This window comes from Meles meles, chromosome 17, assembly GCF_922984935.1.
Source record: "Meles meles chromosome 17, mMelMel3.1 paternal haplotype, whole genome shotgun sequence".
NCBI lineage: Eukaryota > Metazoa > Chordata > Mammalia > Carnivora > Mustelidae > Meles > Meles meles.
In genome coordinates, this window is record NC_060082.1 from 2759019 (window position 1) to 2775105 (window position 16087).

Sequence of the window (16087 nt, forward strand, 5' to 3'; positions counted from 1 at the left end):
TTCCCCTTCCCGTCGCCTGCGGCCCCTTCTCCCCACGGACCCCCCCCCCCTTTTTGGTCAATCTCAGTCCCGTTTTCCAGTGTAAATGATGGTCTTGGGGAAGAAGTTTCTTCCAGGCCCTGCTCTTACCTGTTCCTTCCTCCTGCCAGTGACCCTGGACCCCTCCCCTGCCCAAGTCAAGGGGTCTTCCTCTCTGTCCCTATTTTCCACTTCTCTGCTCATTGGGGCTGGACTCAAGGATCTGCCCTTCCCCCTTCTTTCTTCCAGAGTCACACACCCCACACCCTTCCAGACCCTGTCCTCTGTCGCTCCGTTCTCCCGGCACCCAGCCTGACTCCCTCTGTTTCCAGATGAGAGAACGGAGTTAGGAAGAAGCGCACAGGCCAGTCTGCAACCACTCTGCCAGGTGTTTCCCGAGCCAGCCGGGACGTCGATCTGTCTCCTGAGCCCTGATCCTAGTGCTGAATCCCATGTCTTCTTGGGAGTGGGCTGGAGTTGGCCTTGTGTGCAGGGACGCCTCTGTAGAAGCTGTGACCTCTCACACGGCCACGACTGACCGAACAGCCTTGAGTGCAGTGGTGAAGGAGAGATTGGTCTGCAGCTCTCCACACCCCTGGCCACCTCTTTGGCGTAAACTTGATGCTCCCACCCACCTCTGTACCCCAGCAGGGGGTGCCTATTTGTTATTGTCAACAATTAACTGATGACTGGGAAGGAGACACCTCCATATCCCTGGGGGACAGGAGAGAAAAGGAGAGGGAGAGAGAGGGAAAGAGAGGAAAAGGGTGGGGAGAGAGAAGGGTGGAAATGCTGCAGACGTACTGAGGGGTGTGATAGTCCTGGGGTGGCCAAAGCGTGAGGCCCACAAAGGACAGGCTTGGGTTCAAACATCTGGGAGCCGGTGGAGACATCGAGATGTGTTATCAGCTGAACTCTGTTCCCTAGAAATGCATATGTTGAAGCCCTACCCCCAGTGTGGTATTTGGAGATGGGGTCTTGGAGGGGATCATCAAGGCTAAAGGAGGCTGTGGTGTGGGGCCCTCATCAGATAAGACTGGAAACCTCGGAGAGCAGGAGGAGACGTGGGAAGGGAAACTGGGTAAGGACACAGCGGGGTGGTGGCCCACTACGGGACAGACGACCTCTCTTCAGACACCAGTCTGCTGGCGCCTTGACCTTGGACTCATAGCCCCCGGAACTCTGAGACAGCACGGATCTGTTGCGCAAGCCAAACAGCCTGTGGTGCTTCAGTCGGGCAGCCGGGCAGCCGCGAGCAGGCAACTTGGGGAGGAGCAGGAGGCGGGAAAGGGGAGAGGTGGGTTGGGTGGCAGGAAGGGGACTGAAACCGGGACTGGTGGGGCTTTTACTGACGGACTGAGGGGACAGTCGAGGGCTGATGTGAGGCTCTGCCGGGCTCCTCCCAGCAAACCTCAGCACCTGCCCACACTTACTCCGCGCGGGTAGCTGGAGTTTCTGGCTGCTTTTGCTGCCACCGGAAGGCACTGCTGTTGCCTCACACCAGTAATACGGTGGGTCTTCATTCCCCGTGATGGAGGGTATCGAGGTTCTCAGAGAGCCCTTCCAGCCTGACCCCAAGCGCCGGTCATCTCGGAAGAATTGGAACTGGAGCTGCACATCTGACTTCTGAGGGGGGAGCTGGGTCTCACAGGTCAGGATCACTGGTTCCCCGGGGGTGGGTGAGGAGGGGTTGGCCCTCAGTCTGGGTCGTGGAAACAGCTCTAGAGAGAAGAACCACAACAGGCCCCAGAGCAGTGAGGCCTGGAGGAGCTCTGGAGAGAAGCACCGCTTGCCTGCGGCCGCCGAGAGCAGCACGAGCAGAGAGGCGGTGAGGTGACCCCCGTGCCCTCCAGCGCAAAGCACGCTCGCTCACTCTCTGATTCTTGCGGGAATGAGCCCCGAGGTTTGCTGACGCCCCAGCTCACCCTTCTCCTCCTCGACCGCCTCAGGGGCCTTCCTTCCCATGAGCCTCCTCACAAATGACGAGGGCTTTACCTTGGACTTGGATCCTGACTGCGTTTGAAGAAAAAGCGCAATGGGTCCCGAATCCAGTACAGCGATATTCTCCATTATCCTTCAGACCTGCGTGCTTGATGTGGAAGCTGGAGTTTTTACCCAGGTCTATCAGCTTATTGTCGTTCTTGTACAGGGTCCTGGTCTTCAGGGATAAATCTGGCTTTTCTCGGCACGTCAGAGTCAGAGGGTCGCCTTCAAACACGGAAGGGGGAGCCTGCAGGATCAGGTGAGCTGCAAGAGACACGAGGCTGGCCACCGGGCGCCCTCCGCGGATCCTCCCTCCTTGTCGTTACTATTCCACACAGATTTTATAGGATAGGACATGGGGGAAAAGAAAGCATAAAATAATTGCAATTCCTTTCTTCCTGATTTTAAAGTGAATACATACGCCCGGAGTAAACTCGGAAAGCAGAAACGTAAGTAAAAATCTCTTCTCAGGTGTGCACTTTCCTGGTGCTCTTCTCCGCGGCAAGTGCGGGAGCGTCTGTGTGTGCTGTGCTCTCTTCGGGATAGTGTGTGTGTTTCGTAACTTGTTCTTTGACTCACTGTGCTGTGAACACTTTGCCATCAACATCTTTACTGAACCTGACCTCTAATGCCCTTCAAGTTTTCCTTCCGTGTGACATGATGTCATTTACTTAGGGAGTTTCCTTTCTTTACCATTTGAGTTCCTTCAGTTTGGGGGGCGCATATCTATGATTTCCGTAGGTAAATTCTGAGGAGGGGAATTGCCAGTTCAAAGAGGATAAGCGTCTCATTTGCTCCTTGTAACTACCATACTGCTTCCTTGTTTGCGAAAGCAAACAGCATTATCACTGTTCAAATTCCAGACAGGTGGCTTTAGGGCACAGGAAAAAAAGAGAGATGTTTCTTCCTTGTCTCTTGCTTTCTGTATACAGTTGACCTTGCACAACGTGGGGGTGGGCACGGATCCTCCACCAGTGGAAAATTGGAGTATAACTCTGACTCCTCCAGAACACAACTACTCACAGCCAGCTGTGCCAGGAACCTTAGTGATAACACGAATGGTCGACGGACATGAATTTTGTGTGTTTTCTGTATTATAGGCTATATTCTTATAACAAAGTAAACTAGAGGGAAATGTTAACTAAGAAAATCATGGGGCGCCTGGGTGGCTCAGTGGGTTAAAGCCTCTGCCTTTCACTCAGGTCATGATCCCAGGGTCCTGGGATCGAGCCCCGCATTGGGCTCTCTGCTTGGCAGGGAGCCTGCTTCCTCCTCCTCTCTCTGCCTGCCTCTCTCCCTACTTGTGATCTCTATCTGTCAAATAAATAAATAAAATCTTTAAAAAAAAAAAGAAAATCATAAGGAAGAGAAAATACATTTATAGCTCTGTCCTATAACAAAACAAAACAAAACAAGACAACCCCCCCAAAAAACCTGCAGGTAAGTGGATCTGTGCAAGTCACACCCGTGCTGTTCATGGGTCAGCTGTACCTCGATCTGTCTGCCTGTCACCTATCTGAAAAATTCTCATGCTGCCTATTATTCCAAGTAAATTTTTTTAAAAAGATTTTATTTGTTTAACTGAGAGAGAGAGAGAGAGCAAGCGAGCAAACATGATTTGGGGAGGTGCGGAGCTGCAGAGGAAGAGGGAGAAGCAGACTCCCCGCTGAGCAAGGAGCCCAACACAGGACTCGATCCCAGGACCCTGGAGTCATGACCTGAGTTGAAGTCTGATGCTTACCAACTGGGCCACCCAGGCACCCTTCCAAGTAAATCTTATAAGCCTAAAATTACACATAGATTCAGAAACTATTCAAATAAATTTCTTCTCAAATTTCCTTCTACCTAAGTCACACACACCCCAAAGTTTATAGCAGCAATGTCCACAGTAGCTAAAATATGGAAAGAGCCCAGATGTCCATTGACAGATGAATGGATAAAGAAGGTGTGATATTAGAATGGAATATTACTCAGCCACCAAAAAGAATGAAATCTTGCCATTTGCAATGATATGGATGGAACTAGAGGCTATCATGCTACCTGAAATAAGTCAGTAAGAGAAAGACAAATACCATATGATTTCACTCATATGTGGAAATTAAGGAACAGAACAGATGAACGTAGAGGAAGGGAAGAAAAAATAAAATAAGATGAAAGTAGAGAGGGAGGCAAACCATAAGGGATGCCGAACTCAAGGAAAAAAAAAACAACCGGAGAGTCGCTGGAGGGGAAGGAGTAACTGGATGATGGGCATTAAGGAGGGCACTTGATGTCATGAGCACTGGGTGTTATATGCAGCTGATGAGTCACCAAAATCTACCCCTGAAGCCAATAATATATAAGCTAACTAAATTGAATTTAAATAAAAATTTTTAAAAATTTTCTTTTTACCTGGGTCCTGTCTGTATAGATTTTGGTTCTGCATAACTATATGCTTCCCAAAGTTTTTATTTCTTTCACTTTTTTCTCACCTGGTGAAAAGGTCAAGCTCACAGCATCACTTTGGGGCAAGCCGTGGATCTCACATTTGTACTCTCCAGATTCCTGGACCTGGAGGGTGTTTGCTGGGATTTCACGTAGTATTTTTGCCCCAAGGTACCACCGGTACCATTTTTTGTCCTCTGCTACGTGGCAAGTCAGAGTCACTGCCTCTCCGTTGAAGGTGACAGTCCATGGAGGATGGAGAGAAATCACGGGTTTGGATATAGGTGCTGAGGGAAAAAGAGACAGAGTCTGAGATAGAGACCCCTGTGGTCCCCAGTGCGTTCATCTTTGTGGTACAGACCCAAAGACCAGGATTTGGAGAATACCCAAGGAAGCCATCTGAGAAGGTCAGTGATTGCTCAAGGCCATTTGTCCACTGGAGCCCCCAGGGGAGAATGGTTGCTCGGGGATGACAATGAGCAAAATTATTTCAAGAAGGCAACACCAGCAGGATTTACTAACAAGTGCCAGTGGGAGAAATCGCTGGTTAGTCTGGTGTGAATCCTAGAGAAAGCCACCCCTACCCCACTTCTTCATCATGCTCACCAACTCATAAGAACCTCCCAAGGAACTGGGTAAATCACAGGTTTGTACTTTTCTAAAAGGATCAATCATATTTTCTGTAGATTTGGCACTGAGTAAAACTTGGGAGATTAACTTTTTTAACACCTTCATTTGATAGATCATGATTCTGATGCCCAGAAACTCTCACCATAGCTAATTGTGAAAGCAAGGAATGGACAAATCATTCACTGCAATCCAGATCAGCTGATTTTGGACAAGTGAGGATGTAGGTCTTCCTTGCTATTCATGGGCCACTCTCTGACCCAAGACGACAAAATTCAGAACTAAGAAAATGGGTGATACCGATAATATCCCCCCCCCCACTCCGATCTCTTCTTTTTTGCATTTCTTCCTTTAAGGGCCCGATTTTTGGGTGTTCTTCTGTTCTCCACACATTTCCTGGAGGATTTTACTTCTAAAACTATAGAGAATGTAATATTCACGCTGGTATCTTCACAGTGTGATGTTATCAGATAAGATTTTCTAGTTTGCTGATTGGAGAAACCCTACCCCAAGTCCTGCATGTTTACCATGGAGTTGAAGATGTCCTGCCTGGTGAAGTGGGTTCCATTGGCAATAGGGGTAAGTGCAGGGCATACCAAAGGCCAGGAGCTGCTTGTGCATTTGTCAGTTCTTCCAGGGAGAGTCAGAGGGTAGCCACGGGGCTATCCTAGCCCTTGGATGATGCCAATAGACCTCAGAACACTTTCACATCCCTTCTGGCCTCAGCAAGTAAATGTCTCATCTTTATTAGGGAGACACTCTTATCCAGGGACACTGAAGAGCAAAAGAAAGGAGAACTCACCAAATTGTCCACTGACAGGAGCTGGAAAAAAAAAAAAGCCAGAGATGAACACAGACCAAAAATTTTCAAAAGAAATGCCTGTTTCTTTTTCCTTTTCAAAAGTAATCCCTGTTTCTTTTTCATTTTCAAAAGTAATGCCTGTTTCTTTTCCCTATCCATTTATTATTTCCTTCATTAGAAATTCATTTTTTAAAAAATTAACAGACATTTGTCAAATGTCTCTCTATATACTAGTTATTGTGCTTAGACTTCTAAGATGAGCAAAAAATGGTGCCTTCTGGTAAGCAGTTGACAGAAGGTGAAAGCAGAAACATGAAGCAAAATTATATAATTATAATACAGAATGGAAGTACAATGGAAGTGCACATAGAGCAGCTTGTGGGCTGAAGAACCACCCCTGCCAGTGCGTGGGGTATGTGTGAGTGTGTGGTGAGGGGGGTGGGCTATGACATGTACCCGACACTGTGACACTTGAGAGAAATGAATGAACACATGGGAGCCAGCCAGGAAAAGGTGTCGGCGCATGGCAAGAGGTGATGGAGAGAGTAATAGAAGCAGAAAGGGCACAGAAGTGAAGAGATAGCCCTGGTGTTCAGAGGTTAAGGTGGAGTTTTGGAAGGTAGGGATTGAGGGGGAATTAGGTGAGAGAGGCATGCATGCCTCATGTCGTGGGGGGCAAGTAGCTAGGGTTTTATTACGAAAGCTACAGTTTTATTATTATATCCAAGAGGCATGGAAAGTCTTCAAGTAGAGTGTGACAAGGTTAGAATTTGAAACTTAGATGGAACATTGTGACAGTGGGCAGACGTCAGTGAGAACAGATGTGAAGCAGAGAGACTGATTAGAAGGCAGGAGAAGAGATAATAATGTTTAATTTTCTTCATAGTGTTTATCCAAAATTTTTTCTTTTGTTTATTTTCCCTTCTCTAGAACAGAAGTTCTGTGAGAGCAGGAACTTTTTATATTCATCATATGCCTCCCACCAACCTATAACAGTGCCTGGCATATAAGAGATATTCCATAAATATTTATAGAATATTTATTTATTGAGTAAAAATTAATTAACTAGGTCAGTAAATAGAGATAGGAGGATACAGTCTTGAGAAATGGGTAATAGAAAGACAGAGGAGGAAAAATTGGCAAGTTTATAAATTGTTTAGATATTTCAGATGAGGGACAGATTTGGTTTACTCAACACAAATTTTTGAAATGTCAGCTACGTGCCAGGGACTGGATAGGGCAAAGGAAATCCATCAGTAGGCAAGAGAGAGATTATCCCTCTCCATATGAGGGTGATGGAGAAGTAATCCAAACCCAAGTGTTTTTATAGAGAACAATGGATTCTTTGTCATTACCCAAATATCTTGGCCACCATGGAATTTGTGTTGTTTTAAACATAGCTAAAACTTTTCTGAGTGTTTCCTATGTGGTAGATTTCCACAGATATTATTTCATGTAATCTTGTCAATATCCTTATCAAGTAAGTTCTATGATTATCCCCATTTATAGGCCATAAACTGGTCTAAGCACCTAGTAGGTAGCAGAATGAAGTTCTGAACCTCTTGTTTGAACACATCTTGTTTTGTCCCAAAGCTTGTGCTTCTGGAAGACCCTGTCCTTTTGCTTCCTATTTCTGGAGTGTTTCATGCAGCTTTCATGGGATCTTTTTTCTTATGGTGTGTCCCGCTGTATCCCTGCCCCCTCCAGCTCCCACTCTCCCTCTGTCTCATGAAGTCATTACCAACTACTTGGCATATAGTTTATTATTTGCTCGGACCATCACTGGTAAATTTGGACAATTATTTAACTGGGATCTTGTTAGGGGGATGTTTCTTGTACACTGGACCGGCTGGAGGCCCTTTTATCTCATAAGTTTTCTAAGCACAGAAATGCTACCTCCCATGCTTTCCCATCATTCTCAGCACCTAGCGCAGTGCTGTACTTAAACGTTACTAAAATTTTTTAAATAAATGAATAAATATATTTTATTCTAATAATTTCAACTTTGGTAAAAACAAACCAATTTATATGTGTGAATTGATAGAAATGGAACCACACCCACAGGTCCAATTAGAATGTCAAGTTCCAGAAATGCAGGAGCAAGATGATGGAATAAGAGGTCTACATCCTGTGTCTCCCACAGACACAGATATTTTGGAGCCATCCACAGAAAAATGTGAGGAACTTTAAGACCTAGATAGGAGATTTCAAAATCCGACTGGAGCCCGAGACCAAGGAGGATCACTTTGAGAAGGCAGGCACATGCCCTGGGTGAAGACTCACTGACTGTGAACCCACCTGCATGCCTAGAGTTACTTCTTCTTTCCGTGGACTCAACTCCAGTCCAGTTTGCCCATGGTCTTGCCTCTAGATCCTATTGCCAAGGGACCCAAGAGGAACCATCTTCATCCAGGCCCCAGTAGCAGGCCCACTGAGCTCACACTTGACTATTATTGCTGAGGCAGTCCTGTGACCCAGCTCCAGTCCCACTTTACTGCAGTCTAGAGGGAGTCTTGGTCATCCAGCTAAGAACCCACTGGGAGAATACTCAGGAACCCAGCAGAAATCACACCTGTTCATTCCCCTGGTAAGAGGCTTGCCAACTGTGGGCCCAACTGCAGGCCCAGCAATGGCCATGAGACCCAGCTCCAGCCCTGCTCAACCATGATCCTGGAGGCAGTCCCATAAGTCCAGGGAATCAGCAGATGGCATTTACCTGCCAAAACCAGACCAAAAAGTTATCTATTCTTCTAAATAAACAGACGCCAGTGCACAGTTACACAGATAATGAAGGGTCAGGCAAATATGACAACATCAATGGAAATTAATGAAGCTCGAGCAACTGACCCTAGAGAAAATGAGATCCATGAACTGCTTGACAAAGAATTAAAAATAATAGTCTTAAGCTCAGTGAGCTATAAGTGAACACAATGAAATGAAATCAGGAAAGTAATACATAAACAAAATCTGAAGTTTAACAAAGAAATATAAAACAAAAGGACTCAAGCAGAAACTTTGGCACTAAAGAATAAAATAAACAAACTGAAAAACTCAATAGAGATCTTCAATAGCATAACTGATCATTCAGGAGAAAGAATAAGCAAACTTAAAGACAGGGCATTTGAAATTATCTGGTTAGAAGAATCTAAAGAAAAGAAAGAATGACAGAAAGTGAAAAATGCTTGAGTGACTTATGGAATAAAAAAAGTGAAGCAATACACATATTATTGAAGTCCCAGAAGGAGCAGACAACAAAGGCAGAAAGGTTATTTAAAGAAATAATGACAAACAACTTCTGAATCTGGGGAGACAAATGAGTATCGAGATTCATGATCCTTAAAGAACACCCAATAGGCTGAACATCAAAAGTTTAAGCCAAGACACATCATATTCAAATTCTCAAAAGTCAAAGACACAGAGAGTTTTGAAATCAATAAGAGAAAAATGACTCATTATGGAATATCATACAAAGAACCCCCCATAAGATTTACTGTGGATTTCTTTAGCAATATTGTAGGCCAGGGACGAGTTGGATGATATATTCAAAACTTTGAAAGAAAAAAAAAACCCCTATCAATCAAAATACTATGCCTAACAAACCTGTCCTTCAAAGATGAAGGGGAGATAAGGACTTTCCAAGACAAACAAAAGCTGGGAATTAACCATCACTAGGCCCACCTTACAAGAAAAGCAAAAAGGAGTTCTCCAAGAACACCAAAGAAAGGACACTAATTAGGGACATAAAAACACACAGAAGTATAAAACTCCCTGGTGAAGGTAAATACATTGTCAAATTCAGAATACTCTAAATACAGTACCTTAGTCCATGCAGTCTGCTATGATAAAAATACCATAGTGAGTGGCTTATGAAAAACAGAAATTAGTTTCTCACAGCTCTGGAGGCTGGAAAGTCCAATATCAATGCACCAGCAGATTCCTTTCTGGGGAGGGCACACTTCGCCATAGACGGCCATCTTCTCATGTAACAGGGAGAAGGTGAGCGAGCTCTCTCTGGGCTCTTCTACCGGGATACTAAGGATACTAATCTCATTGACGATGTCTTTGCCCTGAAAACTTAATCACTGCCCAAAGCCCACCATCTCTTAATACTACCACCTGACACATCAGAATTTTAACATATGAATTTTGGGGATACAGACCATAGCATACTGTATGGTGATACATAATCACTTTTAGCTGTTGTATAAGTGAAAAAAGATGAAGCCATTCAAAATAGCTACAGCTACAATAATTTGTTAATGTATACACAATAAAAATATGTAGATTGTGACATTAATAACAAAATGTGGGGAAGGAGAAGTAAAAGTGTAGAGTTTTTATACATGATTGAAATATATTTTTTAAGCTTGAATTGACTGCTATAACCGTAAGATGTTTTCTACAAACCTCATGGTAATCACAAAGGAAAAAAAAACTATAATAGATACACAACAGATAAAAAGAGAGTAATCAAATCACGCCACTACAAAAAAATCATCAAATCACAAAGGAAGACAACAGGAGAGGAAGAAAGAAAAAAAAAAAAAGGAACTGCAAAATAGCCAGAAAACAATGAAAAAATGACAACTATAGTCCTTACCTATAAATAAATACTTTTAATTTAAAAAGATTAAATTTTCAAATAAAAAACATAGGTGCAAAAACAATGAGTACTGTTACGCTGAAAATAAAGAAATAAATTAAAAAAATAGGTCAGCTGAATGAATAAACATAATACAACTATATGCCGCCTACAAGAGTTTCATTTTAGATTTAAGGGCACACATAGGCTCAAAGAAAAAGGATGGAAAATATATTCCATGGGTATGGTAACCAAAAGACAGCAAGAATAACTCTACTTTTACCAGACAAAATAAATAAATTTTAATTCAAAAATTGTAACAAGTGACAAAGTTACTCTACAATGATAAGGTGGGTATTAATCAAGAGGATATACAATACCTGTGCACCCTCTATGAAAGCACCTAAATATATAAAACAAATAGCAGAACTGAAATAAGAAATAGGTAACAATACAATAATAGCAGGGGACTTGAATAACCCACTTTCAAGAGTGGGTACATCATTCCGACAGAAAATCAATAAAGGAAATGACAGGCTTGTACAATACTCTAGACCAAAGGGTGTAGGTCTCTAATATGTAAAACTGATGGACATATATAGAACATTGTATCCGACAGCACCGGAACACACATTCTTCTTGAGTGAACATGGAACATTCTCCAGCATAGACTATACATTGGGTCACAACACAAGTCTCAAACATAAGAAGATTGAGTTTTCTGACCATAATGGTGTGAAACTAGAAATCATTAATGGATGAAACTGGAAATAATGAAAGCGAAGCAACATACTCCTGAGCACTCAGTGGGCCAAAGAAGAAGTTGAAAGGGAAATCAGAAAATATCTTAAAAGAAACAAAAATGGAAACGCCACATAGTAAGACTTACGGACTACAGCAAAGAGATTCGAGGAGAAAAGTTAATAGTGATTAACGCCTACTTTAAGAAAAAGATAAAGTTCCCAAGTAAAAAAAAAAACCTAACTTTACAACTCAGGAAGCCCAAAGTTGGCAGAAGAAAGGAAATAATAAAAATTAGGGCAGAAATAAATCAAATAGAAAATTTTAAAAAACAATAGAAAAGAACAAAACTAGAGCTATTTTTTAAAAAAGATACATTGACAAATCTTAAGATAGCCCAAGAAAAAAAGAGAGAAGACTCAAAATTAGAAATGAAAGAAGAGGCATCACCAATACCACAGAAATATAAACAAAGACTACTATGAGCAGTATATACCAGCAAATTGGAAAACTTAGAAGAAATCAATAAATTTCTAGAGACATACAACCTACCAAGATTGGGTCATGGAGAAATAGAAAATCTGAACAGACTGATAACAGGTAAGGAGACTTACCTGTTAGTTAACACCACACACAACAAAGGGGTGCTTGGGTGGCTCAGTTGGTAAAGCACCTGACTCTTGATTTCGACTCAGATCACAGCCTCAGGGTCATGAGATCAAGCCTGTGCCAGGTTCTGTCCTCAATGGCGAGTCTGCTTGAGGTTCTCTCCCCTCCCTCTGCCTCTCCCCTGACTCACATTCTCTCTCCCTCAAATAAATAAATCTTAAAACAACAACAGCAACAACAACAACAACAGTCCAGAATCAGATGACTTCGCTGGTGAATTCTACCAAACATTTTAAAAATTAACTCCAATGCTCTCAAACTCTTCCAAAGGAACGAAGAGGAGAGAACACTTCTAAACACACTTCCTGAGGTCAGCTAAACAAGCACACTACAAGAAAAAAAAATGCAGGCCAATATCTCTGATAAGCATCTAAAAAATTTTAGGATCTAAAAAATCCTAAAATCAAACATTAGGCAACTGAGTTCAACAGTGTAGTGAAAGGATCATGTGGAATTTACCCCTGGTTGATCCACCTTGTGCAAGGCAATAAATGGATATTCTAAGTTAGCAGAAGGAAGGGTAAAAATCTAACAATTATCTCAATAGATGCATAAAAACATTTCACAAAATTCAACCTACTTTCATGATAAAAAAAATCTCAACAAATTATGCTTAGAAGGAAATTATCTCCTTATATGACAAATCCACAACTAACATCATAGTCAATGGTGACAAGCTAAAGCTTTTCCTTTCAGATCAGGAACAGGGCAAGAATGCTCACTCTCGCTGCTTCTATTCAATACAGTGCTGGAAGTCCTAGCCAGAGTAATTAGGCAAGAAAAAGAAATAAAAAACATCCAAATCAGAAAGAAAGAAGTAAAATGGTCTGTTCGTAGATGGTATTATCCTATATACAGAAAACCCTAAAGATTATGCCAAAAAACTGTTGGAACTAAAAAACACATTCAGTACAGCTGAAGGACACACAGTCAATGCACAAAAATGAGTTACATTTCCATACAGGAGCAAGAAACTATTTGAAAAAGCAAACAGGGAAACAATCCTACTTACAATAACATCAACAAGAATAAAATATTTAGGAACAAATTTAACCAAGAAAGTGAACAATCTCTGTACTGAAAACTACAAAACAATGAAAGAAATTAGAGAAAACACAAATAAATATAAAGACATACTGGGTTTATGGCTTGGAATGACTGATATGTTAAAATGTTCATATTACACAAAGCGATCTACAGATTCAATGTAATCCCTATCAAAATTCCAATGGCACTTTTTCACAGAACTCAAAAAAAGAATCCTAAAATTTATACGGAGCTGCAGAAGACTGTAAGAGTCAAGGCAATACTGAATGAAAACAAAACTGGAGACATCGTACTTCTCGACCTCAAACTATATTACCAAACGATAGTAACCCAAAACTGCCATGAAAGTAGACATAGAGAGCAATGAAACAGAATCAAGGACCCAGAAATAAATCCACACATTTACAGTCGACTGGTCTTCAAGAGTGCTAAGAACACACAGTGGGGAAAGAATCATCTTTTGTATAACGTGCTGGTTCAACTGAATATTCACATGAAGAAAAAAATTGGGCCCTTAAATCTCACCACATACAAAAAGAAACTTGAATATATTAATGACTCACATACAAGGCCCAAAACTATAAAACTGCCAGAAGAAAACATAGGTAGAAAGCTTCTTGGCATTGGTCTTGGATGTGATTTTTTGGGTATGACCCCAAAAGCACAGGGAACAAAACAAAAATAGACAAATGGGATTGCATCAAAATACAAAGCTTATGCACAGCAAAGAAAATAGTCAACAGCATGAAGAAATAATGAGCAGAATGGGAGAAAATATTTGTAAGCCATATATCTGATAAGGGGGCTTAATATCTAGCATGTATAAGGAACTCTAACAAATCAACAAGAAAACAGACTCATTAAGAAAGAGGTAAGGAGGGCACCTGGGTGACTCAGTGGGTTAAAGCCTCTGCCTTCGGCTCAGGTCATAGTCCCAGGATCCTGGGATCAAGTTCCGCACCAGGCTCTCTGCTTTGGGGGGAGCCTGCTTCCCCTCCCCCCTCTCTGCCCTCCCCTCTGCCTACTTGTGATCTCTCTCTGTCAAATAAATAAATTAATAAATTCTTTACCAAAAAACCCAAAACAAAACAGGTAAGGACCTGAACTGATATTCTCAACAGAAGATATACAAATGCACTGGGTGTGATGCCAAAACAATGAACACTGTTATGCTGTAAATAAACAAATAAACGAATAAAAAAAATGCAAAAAAAAAGATATACAAATGGCCAAGAAGTATATGAAAAGATGCTCAACATCACTCATCATCAGGGAAATGCAAATCAAAACCCACAATGAGACATCCCCTCACACCTGTCATATTGGCTATTATCACAAAGACAGAAGATAACAAGCATTGTCTAGGAAGTGGAGAAAAGAAGTCTTGTGTGCTGTTGGTGGGAATGTACTTGGAGTAGCTATTATGAAGAAACAGCATGAATGTTCTTCAAACACTTAAAAATATGACCGAGCAATCCCACTTCTGGATACGCATCCAAAGGAAATGATACTAGTATCTCCCAGAGACACCTGCACTTCTGTGTTCACTGCCGCGGTCTCTACAATAGTCAGTATGTGGAAACAATTTAAATATCTACCAACCGATGACTAGATAAGGACAACATGGCACAGATATGCCATGAAGTATTATTCAGCCTCAAAAAAGGAAATCCTGCTGTTGTGACAACGTGGATGGACCCAGAGGACACTAAGGTCAGTGGAATTAGCCAAATCCAGGTGAATACTGCATGGCCCCTTTTTCATGTGGAACCTAAAGTTGACACAGAAACAAAGAATAAACTGGTGTTTTCCAGGTGGTAGGGGAACGGGGAGATGTTGGTCGAAAGAAACAAACTTTCGTTTATAAGACAAATAAGTTCTGGAGATCTAATGCACAGCGATGACTGTAGTTAATAGTAATGTATACTCGAAATTTGCAGGGAGAGTAGATTCTGAGAGTTCTTACCAAACACTCACAAAAGGTGAAGTGAAAAGATGGAAATGTTAATTAGCTCAATCATGGTACTTATTTTAATAATATATTACATCAAAATGTCACCTTTTACATCTTAAGTATGTACAATTTTTATTTGTTAATTATACTTCAATAAGCCTGGGGAAAAAGAATGTCGCATGCCTTAGGTTTTCCTCGTGCCTTACCTACCTCCCCTCTGGGTCCCTCCCTTCCCCTGTGTTCTTTATCCTCCCATCACTGCTGTGGTTTGCATTTGAGTATAGGGGAAGGAGACATCTTTTGTGTTAGAGACAGTGCCCTCCCCTGCCCAGGACCAGGATCTGGGCTTGTCATACAAGCAGTAAGTATACATATGTCCTTTGCAGAGAGAAAAGGAAGGTCTTCTGTAAATAAGGCAATAGGAACAAGCAAACATCATACATTTTCTGGACTTCTTGAAGTAATATCTATTGTAGAAAAACAATGACTAGGACCTTAACTGTTGGGGTCACTAGGCTTCCTCCTCTGTAGGACTGAAGATTTATCCCTGCTCTGACCACTCCTTCAGCCTCAAGGGAGAAACCCTTGAACTGGATGGTGAATCCTGAGAATATAATCTCCCCACACAGGAAAGAATGTCCGAGCTGTAAGAAGGACCAGGCCCCGGGGGAGAGGGAGGCTGTCCCTGCCCCACCTGGGGACCCCTTGAGAAGTTCTACTCACCCAGGACCAGCACTGACACCCACAGCAGCATGAAGACCTGGCCTGCCCAGGGCTGAGACCAAAGGAGCGGTTTTCTCAGGAGTAAAAGGGTTGGTTTTGATCAGCAGCCCCAAGGAGCACATCTGAAAAATTTCTTTTTCAGAGAGCAAGATGCCTTAGTGAACTAGAAAAAAGGAAGTGGAAGTACCCATTTTAACTACTAATCAAATTTTCCTGCCCTGTGATCGAAGTGAGAAAATAATGCTAGCGTTTTTAAAAAGCACATACCCTCGTCCCCACATTTCTAATGCTAAGAAATTACCTTGAGGAAAGTATGCGTGCATTGTCAAAGAATGTTTATGGTAGCGCCATTCAGAATCTCCCAAACACAGGAAAGATCACGAATGCGGGACTGTTTGCAAATATTCTGATACATTGCTACAACAATATGCAATGTAGCCATTACGGATGAGGCCAACCTGCAGGGATCATCAGGCAACACCACCCTGGCTAGTGGGAAGAGGAAGACGTGAGGAGA

General features: G+C 42.4%; 1 protein-coding gene across 4 annotated transcripts in view; it reads right to left on the reverse strand.

Annotated features, from left to right (window-relative positions):
• FCRL5 (Fc receptor like 5) overlaps positions 1-15665 on the reverse strand; it is a 33054-nt gene extending 17389 nt beyond the window's left edge. For 3 of the 4 annotated variants that reach the window (XM_045983219.1, XM_045983220.1, XM_045983217.1), the window contains exons 1-5: positions 15571-15665; positions 5855-5875; positions 4473-4712; positions 2014-2265; positions 1452-1739 (exon numbers count right to left, since the gene is read on the reverse strand). In XM_045983219.1, the coding sequence (XP_045839175.1) occupies positions 1452-1739; positions 2014-2265; positions 4473-4712; positions 5855-5875; positions 15571-15601 (832 nt within the window). In that variant the 5' untranslated portion in view covers positions 15602-15665. The remainder of the gene's footprint in view (positions 1-1451; positions 1740-2013; positions 2266-4472; positions 4713-5854; positions 5876-15570) is intronic. The other variant, XM_045983218.1, reaches the window with a different exon arrangement.
• Positions 15666-16087: the final 422 nt, after the last annotated feature.